General features: G+C 43.3%; 1 protein-coding gene across 1 annotated transcript in view; it reads right to left on the bottom strand.

The window, feature by feature from the left end:
• Nucleotides 1-1,187: 1,187 nt before the first annotated feature.
• The window catches only part of Dnajc1 (DnaJ heat shock protein family (Hsp40) member C1), a 170,938-nt gene continuing 159,965 nt past the window's right edge, over nucleotides 1,188-12,160 (bottom strand). The window contains exons 10-12 of the mRNA XM_038335270.2: nucleotides 6,501-6,549; nucleotides 3,816-4,264; nucleotides 1,188-1,396 (exon numbers count right to left, since the gene is read on the bottom strand). Of these exons, the coding sequence (XP_038191198.1) occupies nucleotides 1,328-1,396; nucleotides 3,816-4,264; nucleotides 6,501-6,549 (567 nt within the window). The 3' untranslated portion in view covers nucleotides 1,188-1,327. The remainder of the gene's footprint in view (nucleotides 1,397-3,815; nucleotides 4,265-6,500; nucleotides 6,550-12,160) is intronic.

Here is a 12,160-nt window from a genome sequence, read left to right as displayed (position 1 = left end):
CGAGGGGACGGACCTCCTGCTCCAGGACACAGGTTGCTCAGTTGCTCTTTCACAACCGAGTCTGAGATGCGCTTCACACAAGGTTAGGGACTGGAGGCTTCCCTTGTTGTCTGAGTTCAGGGAAGGGAAGGGTCTACTAGCTCCATGTCCTCAATGTGGACACTTACAGGGCAGAGGTGACCTCTGTCACCATATCCCAATCTTTAGAGAAAAGGACATCTCTACAGACATCAAATCATTTCCCCTCACATGTGTTCTGGGGCCCTCCCTGCTTTCCAGGTTAGGCTGCTGCATGTCCCAGCATGCTCAGCAGATGGGACAGTTCCACAAGCAAAGGCTCAAGAGTCAACAGGATGGCAGAGCGTAACCTACCCACTGAGAAACTGGACCCTCTTCTCGGCTCCCGGAAACCTTGTGCAAGCGCTCTAGGAATAAAACACTGCAGACTGTTTTAGCCTATGCCCTTGTTAACTCAGACATTTTTCTGAGCCAGTTAAGATGGCCTCTCACCGCTGTCTGCCAGCCAGCTTGGGGTCAGGCTGGTATAAATCTGCAAGTTACCTTGTCTCACTGCTCAGTCCTAGCAGTGAATTAATTTTGTTTTTTGAGACAGGGTCTCACTGTGTAGCTCTGGCTGTCCTGGAACTTACTATGTAGACAAAGGTGGCCTGAAATTCACAGGGGTCCTCCTGCCTCTGCCTCCTGAGTGCTGGTGTACAGCACCTCAAGCAGCTGCTTCAGTTACATTATTAACATTATTAAGAGAACATATTAGTCTGGAATTCCTCCACGTTAGTTCATTCACGGGCTCCCTGTCTGCCTGGTACTAGAACACTATTTTTTAACATGGGAAGGAAGTTTGTTGGGGGAAGGGGGGGAGGGGAGAGAAAGAGAGAGAGAGAGAGAGAGAGAGAGAGAGAGAGAGAGAGAGAGAGAGAGAGGGAGGAGCGAGTGGCATCTGGGGAGATATATAGAAGAGATAAGCGGCCTCTCTCTCTCTCTCTCCTCTCTCTCTTCTCCTCTCCTTCTCTCTGCTTCTCTCTTTCTGCCCCTCAGAGAAACGGCAGAAAGAGAGCTAGAACACGGAAATCTTCCAGCAAAGTAAACTCTGCAGTGAGAGCAGGTTAAGCCTGCAGAATGACCCACCCTCCCCGAGACACAGGCTGTAAACAGCACCACACAGCATCTAGGACTGATTGATTTTTTTTTTTTAAAACTAAGGCACATGACGTTTAGAAATACTGAGGTACAAAATGCAAATTTCTGCATGAGATTTCTGAAGTACTCATTTGGAAAATGACAGCAAAAAAATCATCTTCCAGAAGCTTCAGCTTTTAGCTTGTTTCTTCTTTTGGACCAGTTCAACCAGCAGCTTGTATCTAGCAATACAGTCTTCCTGTAGGAAGAAAAAAAGAGGTGGTAACAGTTACTTCCATGGGTCAGTGCCCCCGGTGTGGTCAGCTCACTGTGACCTAATTGCTGGCTAGTGCCCAGTCCTAATGACGAAATCTTGTATTCATTTCCTTTGGAACCTTCTGGATCATCCTGGGAAATCCTAGCTGGTCCCAGGCAGACCTGAGCTGAGAAGACCTGCTGTAAGGCTGACCAAGGTGACGGCGCTGAGCATGGGGTGATAGCTGGGCGCAGTTTCAGGGACAGTGCCATCATCCCCACCTCAGCCTGGGACCTGCTCCCAGCACAGTAGCACCCACTACCTTAGCACATCCTGTTTCAGAGATATCAAGAAACCTGGAACTTCCCTAGCACAGCAGAGGACCAAGTCTTCCTCACATTCTCCCATCCCCTCAGAACTCTCACGCTGCCGTCCTTGCGTGGAATAAGCGCAGACAAGACGGTGGAAAGGGCCTCATTACCCCAAGGTAGGCACTGTGTGTATTCAGAAGCCATTCTGCTGGTTTCAATAATACCAATGTCATCATGCTACTGCAAGCATGTTAACTCGGGATTCAGGGCAATGACTGCTGTTCTAAACAGGGTCCTTAATCTGGTGCCCAGGACAGGGGATGGGTAGCCTTTCTTTTGGATTTCAGGGCAGCAGTGCTGGACTAGCCTCTTCTAGGGAGTGCCTCCCTACATCCCAACACTACCCACCCATGCCGTCAAAGTATGAGCACAGCTGTGGTCAGTCTCGGCATTCGCCCTGAAAAGGACAGTGTTGGTAGAGTGTGCAGGTGGCAAAGCATCTCCTGACAGGACCTGAGCTCCCATCAAGGCAGCCGGCAGAAGTCACCTCAGTCAGGCTGGCCCCAGAGGGTCAGTGGGCAGCACCTGCGGTGCAGCACTAGACTGTAGGAGACATCTGAGGGGCTCTGTGGCCTGCTCCTCTCTCGTGGAAACAGGAAGGTTCCAATCCCCTTCTGGTGCTTTCGTTTTGAGCAAAATTCAATTTGTCACACATGTAAATGGCTGAGTCTGACAGAAGTTGGAGAAACTCAGTGAAATAATTACTTCTGGAAACTGACTAGAGAGACTGGGAGAATTTGTGCTTCCTAAAGAGATCAACTGCTAATGGTTTATTCTTCTTCGCAGAGACTCTCAGCTTCATCATCATAAAGTAGGTGACAGATAACTACACCTACGCACGCTGGGACATGCATGGCCACAAGCTAGGTTTTCCAACATAGAATTTCAATTAAAAAAAAATAAGTATGTAAATGAGCATCCATGTGCCCAGAGGCTACTTTTGATTTCTCTGTGCTCCCGGTGCCTCACACTTGAGCACAGCCCGCAAGGAAGAAGCTATACAGGGGAGAAAGGTTGGCTTTGGGAAGATCTAGGAGCTCCATGAATGACAGGGAAGCCAAGCGTGGCTCTCAGCAGGATTCTCCCTGCTTGTTTTTGAGAAGGGACATATTAGCAGCTGCTTAGAGTGATAGCCAGTTATAAATGGTCTAAGTCCCAAGAGTCAGTTGAGTGTAAGAGACAAGTATAGCAACCCCATTTCGACACCAGCCTTTGGGTGGTGAGGTGCCAACACAGACTCCAAATTCATGACGCTGCAGGACTGAGAGTTACCACAACAGTGTAGGGGTAGGCCCTACTCGCCCTTTGTGTTAGACTAGTCACAGGGCCAGAGGACCCCATGCTGCCTTCTGTGAAGCATCAATACTTTTGCCAGCTCTGTTCCACTCAGACTGTCCTTCCTGAGTAGAATGAATGTTTCAGTAGGCTAGCAGGCTACAGTGGGCAGTTTATGTCTAAAAAAAAAAGTTTGTGTGTACACATATATACATACACATTCTATATTACATATATGTAATAGAATATTACATTTGTTTTTGTTTGTGTGTACACGTATATACACATACACATTCTATACTACATATATGAAGTAGAATATATGTTACATTTTTGTTTGTGTACATATATATATACACATACACATTCTCTATTACATACATGTAATAGAATATATGTTACATTTATTTTTGTTTGTGTGTACATATATGCATATTTGTGCATATGTGGCTAGAGCATGAATGTGGAAGTTGGGATAACTGAAGGAGTTGGTGCTTTCTTTCCACGATGTGCATTCTAGGGACTGACATGGTTATCAGGCTTGTTGGCAAGCACCCTTGTCCACCGAGCCTCTGGCCAGCCTGTGCTCTATTTTACAGGTGGCATTTCTTTGGGAAGAAAGGATAGCACCCTGACCTCATTTCCGCCTCAGCAGTGTGCAAATTCCCAAGCTGAACAGAGACTGAGGACAACGGAAACACAAGTTCCAGCGGGGCACGGAAAGGACGGGTGTAAGCAGGAGAGCAAGCATGGGTACAGCCACCTCAGTTACCCACCTTACTCTTGGATGGCACACATTTGGCTATTTTGTCCCAGCGGTCAGAGGCTCCTTTTGGGTATTGCTGTAAGGCCAGTTCCAGAAGTTTCTGCTGACTCTGAGTCCATGTCTCCTCTGTAGCACGGGTTCTTTCTCTTCTCTGGTTCTCTTCGTCACTGGATTCGTTTTGTTCTGATATATCAAAGTCTTTTTGCCTCTTCCCTCTCATCTTCTCCTCTGGCTCCACTCTGGTTACTACCTCAGCCATTTTGGCTGACTTCCGCCTCCGAGGCCGGACTTCTGTGGCCACTGTCTCCTGCTCACCCTCTGCAGTCTCTAGTCCCTCATCCTCCATGGCCCCTGCCGAGTCCTCCCGCTGGGTGATGATATCATCTGGCAAGGCTGTGGCTACCTTGATGGGCCTGGAATTCTGCGCGTTCGACTTCAGTTCAGAGAGCCTGACCATTCCTGGGAAAGGGCCACAGAACACAGGAAAAACAGGCCACGGTGAACGCAGGCGGCCAGCAGTGTCTACCACTTATACAGCAATGTGTTCCACAGTTTACACGCATTGCTTGGTTTTACACTATTCGCCCAGTCTTACACATGAGGGAGGAAAGCGGCAGAGATGGAGCTGATCTGGCTGAGCCCTGTCCTTGTCACTGCTCTGAGGAGCTCAAGGTGCACATGTCCAGCTCTGGTCAAAGACCAGGACTTTCTAGAGGAGGAAACCTGATACTCATCTCTACAACTAGGTTTCATTAGTTCTATTAGTGTAATTATTAGCGCTGTGCCTCCCTGCAGGCGAGCACAAAGACACAGCACTCTAGCAACCCTCACTCCTTTTGATTTACTGTGTGTTGATGGAGGCCAGCAGCACACCTTATGGGACTTTCCTTCCACCATGTGGGTCGCAGGCCTGGTGGCAAATGTCTATACCTGCTAAGCCGTCACCCAGCCCAAGGTGAACTGACTTTATTTTATTTTTGAGACATGTTTCTCTGGGTAGTCCTGACCGTCCTGGAACCCAGAGGTCCACTTGCCTCTTTCTGAAGGCATGTGTTACCAGCTCTGGCTTCAAGGTAAATTTGTAAAATCAGGGAAAGGATGTCACTAAAAGGTTAAACCTATTACCTCACAAAGGGAAACAGCCAAATAGAAACACATAAATGGGGACAGGTTGTGAACCTCAGTGATTAAACTGGCAAGGATGAGAGGCAGAGCAACCCACAACAGTTTGCACTGGAACACCGGCACTGGCAACAGGGGTTCTCAGATGGTGCTCTGCAGCACTGTAATCCATTTTGTATGTCTCTAAGAAACCATGTTTAAAATCTCATTTAATTCTACTTAATTCAAGCTTCAGTTATTTTATCTGTGTGTGTGCATGTGTGTGTATGGATGCACATGTGCCTATGGATGTGGAAGTCAAGTCATCACCAAGTGTCTTCCTCTAGAATCTCATTTTCTTCTTTTTCTGAACCCAGAGCAAGCCCAGGGGTCCTCTTGTCTTCCCCTTGCTAGCAGTGGGACTACAGGCACATGAAGCTGTACCTCGCTTTGTCACATGGTATCAAGGATGGAACTCAGGTCTTCATGGTTGTGAGGCAAGCACTTTACAGCTGAGCCGTCTTCCCAGCCCCAAGCTTTCATTACAAAAGCTAAATGTGGTACTGGTTACAACATTAGAGGGCGTTTAGCCTTTCTGGAGGGCAGTTTGTCAATGTAGGTAGCCTTAAAAATAAACTTACTTTAATTCATGGTCTATAATCGTGTACCAATCAATAATGCCATTTAGTTATGAAACATACCAAAGGAAAAAAATCAATATAAAGATAAAGGTAAAATATTATCATATATATGATATACATGTCTGTATGCCAGACATATATATGATGTGTGTGTGGGTGTCTGTATGTCAGTCTGCAAGCATACAATGGCGACAAGCAGCATACTGTCTTATTGAGTGGACCAACTCTACCAAGAACTATACAAGGGCTACTGGGATTGCAATTTTGTCCCATTTTATTCACGCTCAAGGTGCTCACACGCACAAACACACACACAAACACATTTTCTCAAACACAGGGTCTCATTTAACCCAGACAGGCTGTCAATTTGTAGTAACGGGAGGCTGGTCTCCAAAGAACTGTGTTTAAAGAACTACTTTGTATCCTCACTCTGGGGAAGTTTCCCAGTTCTTCTCAGAGGACAGCTGGGTATGGTCTTGCCTAGAGAACCATGCAGCTGCTCAGGAGGCAGACAGCAGCCCCACGAAGATCATGGCAGTCTCTCCTGACTGCAGCAGCTCTCCAGCACCAGAGTCTATGTCCCTGTGCCCAGACAAATCGCTTGGTGAGAGAGGAAGCTGATTATAGTCTTTCCTAAAGCTAGCACATCCTTTTTGAGGAGACGGGATCCCCAGGTATGCTAACACTCTAAATCTTTAAACTTATTAAATACAAATTCTCAGCATTAACTGTGTGTTCAGGACCAGACTGATTTGGTGTCTATGACTAACCACAGAAACAGGATCAGGAGAGGTCTCTGGGCAAACTATCATCATTGATAGCTAAAGACATTATTATAAAAAGGGATTAATTGCAAAGAAACCGTGTAGATACTAACTCACTTGGGGAGAAAGTGACTTAATCTTTCAGTTGCTTGGATATATGGAATAAAAATGGGTAAAGTGGGAACTCACCTGGGGAGCAGGTGATTGAGTCCTTCAGTTCCTTGGCTTTGGTTGTCACCTGTTTAAAAATATAAAAAGCAAAACATCTTACTTTCCATATATCTGGGAAACTGATTTATTTTCATGTAAGGGCCACGTGAAGGAACAAGTGTCATGGAAGTCATAAACAAAAAAGACTGAGGAAGCCTTGGGAACGTGCACTGTTGACTCCTGAGCGCAAATACAGGCCGTGTGTGCAACCTGAGTGTGCCCAAGCTGTCAACCTCAGCTTCTTCCTCCAGAATATTCGAAGTCAGGGAATGCTCAAGTAAACAGAGACCTCCTTTTGAGCACATCTAAATACTCATAATAAATGTGCTGAGATCCTCAGTTGTTATGGTTGTTGGACTGTTGGGGTAGTTGGTGTGCTCTTTCAAAGCAAGCAGAATGTACCTGCTCCCAGCTTTTCTCTATGTGCATCTGTCCTTTAGCTATCTATCCCTTCGCAACTCCCAGTGAGGCCCAGCCCTCGCCTCACTTAATATGGCACTTCAGGCCAGTCTACTTATCAAGGAAAACAAGGCCCAAGAAATTAAATGTCTTGCTCTAAAATGCCCCTCTACAGCAGAATCAGAACCCAAACCATTTCCCTAATTTTAGTGGCAGAGAATTACACTAGACTGCTTAGAACAGTTGTGAAATAGGTGTGTAAACGGACTAGTATTTCCCATTTTTTGAGGCTCACACTTGTAAATCCCAGTACTTGGGAGGCCGGGGCATAAGAATGACTGCACATTTCAGGCCGTCCTGGGCTACAGAGTGAGGTCAAGGACAACCTGAGCTACAGTACAAGATCTTGTGTCAAAGCTATTTATATACCAAGTGAATTTAACAGGGGTTTTGAAACTCTGAAATGTTAGAGGAAAATGGGAAACCATTCAAGTACACATACAGGTAAGGAATTCTAAATAAAACTATAATCACTCAGGAAATAATTCTGACAATTGGAAATGACATTTTGCCTAACAATGGAAACAATCAACCTAAAGGGAAAGCACACAGAATGGGAAGAAATCTTTATTAATTTCACAGCTATCAGAGGAGTAAAATCTAGGATATACAAATAACTAAATAAAAGTAACAAAAATCGGAACTGGGGGGCTGGACTGATGGCTCAGTAATTAAAAGCATGTACTGTTTTCCAGAGGATCTGAGTTTGATTTCTAGCACCCTCATCTCAGGTGGCTCACAACATGTAACTTTAGCTCCAGGGTGATTTGACCCTTCTGGTTTGGGGGCACCTGCTTTCACAGTGTGTGTGTACACACAGAGAGAGACATAATTAAAAGTAATAAGACAAATAGAGCTGGAGAGAGCTTAGGTGGGAAAAAGAACACAAATCCATTCTAAAAAAACACACGCATACACACAAATGGCTGAGTGAAATAACAAAGTCAGTTCAGGATACGAAAAAAAAAAAACTCAACAGAGATAGAAATATTGAGAAAAGCCCAACTGAAATGATGCTAGAAATGAAAATCTCAGTGGACTGCTTTACCAACAAAATCACATCAGGACTTTAACACAGGGTTAGGAAATGGATCACTCAGTCAACATCAATGATAAATTAAAAAAGAAGGATGGAATATGGGAGTGCTTTAGGACACCAGGAAAAGACTTAAAATGAAGATGAATTCTATGACAAAATCACAGAAAATCAATAAAATAGAAGATAAATCCAAAATCCAGAAAAAAGATTACATGTCTTTAGATACAAGAGGCATACAAAACATCAAATAAACAAAATCAAAAAACACCCTCCCACACATCATATCACAGTTACGACACTAAAAATACAGAATAAAGAAACAGTACTAAAAGCTGCAAAAGAAAGGGGCCAAGTCACATATATGGTTAATTTACAACAGAAACCTTTAATGTAAGAAGGGCTGGGAAGGGTATATTCTGAGTTCTAAGAGACTGCAACACCAACTTGGACTATTATACCCAACAAAACTACTTCTCATCATTTGAAAAAAAAATTCTCTGTGATAAAACAGACTAGTGGTGGGTAGACCCACACCCTAACCCATGAGTGCTCAGATGTACTCATCTATTTAAACTCTGATTTCATTTCAAGATCCTGAAGATGGACATATTTGTCCCTCTTCCCAATGTTTCACATTAAAAATCTCTTTTTCTTTCCTTTATTTTTTCTTCCCACTTAACAAACAAAGAACAGAAAAAACAGACTACAGGAACATGTAGTCAGTAAGCCACCTCTGCAGAGGATACTGAGAAATACTTCAGATTGATGACAAGGATAAATATACATGAAGAAACAAGAAAAAATGAACAATACAAGAACAGTTCCTCAAAACAGTTAAGAAAAAACATCCGGCTGGTGGTGGCACACACCTTTAATCCCAGCACTTGGGAGGCAGAGGCAGGCAGATCTCTGAAGTTCGAGGCCAGCCTGGTCTACAGAGCAAGTTCCAGGACAGGCTCCAAAGCTACAGAGAGAAACCCTGTCTTGAAAAAACAACAACAGCAAAACCCAAAAACAACAAAAAAGAAAACATCACAAAATCAAAAATCACAAAATGAAAGGAATACATATCTTTTAAAATAGCTTAATGATCTCTATTCCCCAAATAAAAAGATAGACTTGCTTCTGTACAGCAAAGAAAACTGTCAATCAGGTGAAGAAACAGCCCACAGAATAGGAGAAAAGTCCTTGCCAACTATGTATATGACAGAGGACTAATATTTAGAACATACAGAGAATTAAACAAAGAAAACAATCAACCTAATGTCCAGCAGACACTTTAAAACATGCTCAACATCCTTTGTCATCACAGAATCTCACCCCAGTCAGAATGGCCACCATAATCATCAAGAAAATCAAACATGCTGGAGGAGAAGTGGATAGAGGCAAATTTCCATCCACTCTTGTGGGAGTGTAAACTGGTGTTGCCACTACAGCAGTCGGTGTGGGAGTTTCTCAAAAGACCACAGCTAAAGTTACCGTATGCGCTAGCTGAGCTACTCCTGGGTAAAAATCCAAAAGACTCCATGGTTTACTAGAGAAACTGCTGCTCTATTGACAACAGCTAGGAAATAGAATCAGACTAGCTGTCCATCAACTGAAGAATAATAACAAAAATGTAGTATATGTACAGAATTGAATTTTAAGGGGCTTTGTTGTGAACTACCATCATACAGGGCTTACTATGCCATCTCTTCAGCGGCGTGGGAGCCTGCTGTTTACCTCTGTGTTCCGCGTGCCCAGACCTTTGAGTATCCAGCCAATATTAAAAACATTAGTTAAATGCCAAAAAGCCCCCCTTTTTCAAGTTTTTTTTTCTTGTTTTGAGAGTCAAATGTAACTCAGGTTGGTCTGAGTGCTGGGATCATTGGCATGCATTCAGGTAAAAGTATTTGTAGTGGTATATTATTTGTGTTTTAATAAATAAAGCTTGCCTGAAGATCAGAGGGCAAAGCAGCCATACTAGTCAGCCATACAGGCCTAGGAGTGGTGGCACACACCTTTAATCCCAGGACTGGGGAGACAGAGGCAGATGGATCTATATTAGTTTAAGCCTCCACCCTGGGCTACACAAGATTGAATCTGTCTAATAGAGAAAAAGAGCTCACAAAAAGGTGATCCCAGAACTTGAGATCAAATGCCTTTAATCCCAGCACTAGGAGGTGAGACAGGAACAGTATGGCTGCTCAGAGACAGGAATATAAGGTGGAAGAGACAAGAACTCAGTGAGTGGAGTGTGGGGTGTGGAGTCTTTAGGAGTCGTGGAGATAGGATCTCACCCATTTTCAGTCTGAGGTAGAGGTAGAGCCAGTGGTTGGATGCTCTGCTTTTCTGATCTTCAGGTTGAACCCCAGTACCTGTTTCTGGGTTGTTATTTGGGTAACAGGTATTCATCTCTTGTTCAACTAAAACTGAATAGCCCAATGATCTCTAGGTTTGTCTATATTGCCACAAACAGCATTTCCCAGTTTATGGTTGAGAAGCTCTCTTCTGTGTACAGAGCACATTTTCTCTACCCGTCTTATTGGGTTATCCCACTTTCCTGGCAAACTGCCATGATGGACACTCAAGTGCAGATGCCTTTTCCGTGTCTTCCCTTTGCTTCAGAACAACTGCAGGATTCCTAATTTCTGGAGAAATCTCAATACTGTTTTCCACTGCACATTCCACTCACATTCAAACTAACAGTGCACAAGGTAAACTGTACTTACAGTTTTATGTCTTACATTTAGGTCTTTAATCCATTTTACATTAATTTCTTGTATATGATGCCAGACATTTCCTTATTTTCATATAGTTACAAGGTTTTTCAAGTGCCACTTACTAAGTAGTCTATTCTTCTCAGTAAGTGCTCTTTGCATCCCTTGTGAATATTAGGTGACTGAGTAAGTATGGGTTTGTGTCTGGGCTCTCTATTTTGTCCCATTGGTCTCTATGTCTGTCTTCATGCCAGTACCATATTGCTTTAATCACCATGCTCTGTAATATATTTTAAAGTCACCAAATGTGATTGCTTCCAGTTTTATTCCTCTTTGTCAAGATTATTTTCTATGTTTGGGATTTTTTTATTTCTAAATAAATTTTTTGACTGCTTTATTCTATTTCTGTAAATCAACAGGGTTTTAAATAAGAAGATACAATGAAGAATGAACATTTAAATATATTTACATGGAAAAATCTGAAAGATAAAATGCTACATTTCTTTATATTTTAAAAATTAAGGCAATGTATGTAAATAGCTTTGGGGGAAACAATATGTTAGGATATGGGTTGAAAAGTGATGCTCCTTATGCCCACACATTTTCATTTCTGTTCACAGCTCTTGTGAATGTTAAAAGATTATAATTATACCCAGTTAAATAGCATGATTTTCACATCCACTACATATCCTGGTTTCTTTCCTGCTTCTCTCTACTCTTCACTCCAGTCACTGCTGTCTTTCACATGGATAACTGAAATAGTCTACCTGGCTCTCCTTCCTGTTCCTCTGCACGAGGCAGCAGGAGCTGCCTTTCCCATCACCACCCTGTGCTCATCTCTTCCTGCTTTCCTAGCCACTCACAGTAAAGCTCAACTCTCAGTCAGAGAGACCCTGTATCATCTGCTCTTGTACTATCTCTTGGTCTCATTTAATCTTAAGGCTCCTTCTCAGACAACCGTGCTCCCCCCACTTTCTTATGTCTGCTCAGCAGCATCTCAGGAAGGGTTTCCCACAATTTTATCTTAGGTTCCTCGAGTTTCTATCTTCTTAGGCTGTGTTATTTAGTATTACTATTCATATTAGAATGTCATCATCTGACTTCTCCATATGATCAGGGTTTTCCTATCATGTTTCTCTGCAGTCTCACAGATCAGCTGTCTTTGCTTGAGTGGCTACAACTTAGTACAGGAAAACTTCTATTCCAGCTCAATGGTAGGGAAAAAGGAGTAAGTGCTCCCATGACTGCACATCACTTCCATTATGTCCCACTGAAGACAATTAGTTATGCAGCCACGTCATAGGTCAGAAGACTCAGTACCAGTGAGCCTGACTACAAATCTATTATTGAAGAGTACAGAGAAAATATATTTTGATGAACAGTACACAAGAATCTTCTGCAATTTGTAGATTTTTTACACTGAAAACTTATGTGTATAATAT

This window comes from Arvicola amphibius, chromosome 6 (assembly GCF_903992535.2).
Source record: "Arvicola amphibius chromosome 6, mArvAmp1.2, whole genome shotgun sequence".
Taxonomy (NCBI): Eukaryota; Metazoa; Chordata; class Mammalia; order Rodentia; family Cricetidae; genus Arvicola; species Arvicola amphibius.
Note: the sequence above shows the minus strand (reverse complement) of the source record. Positions and strands in the feature narration are given on the sequence as shown.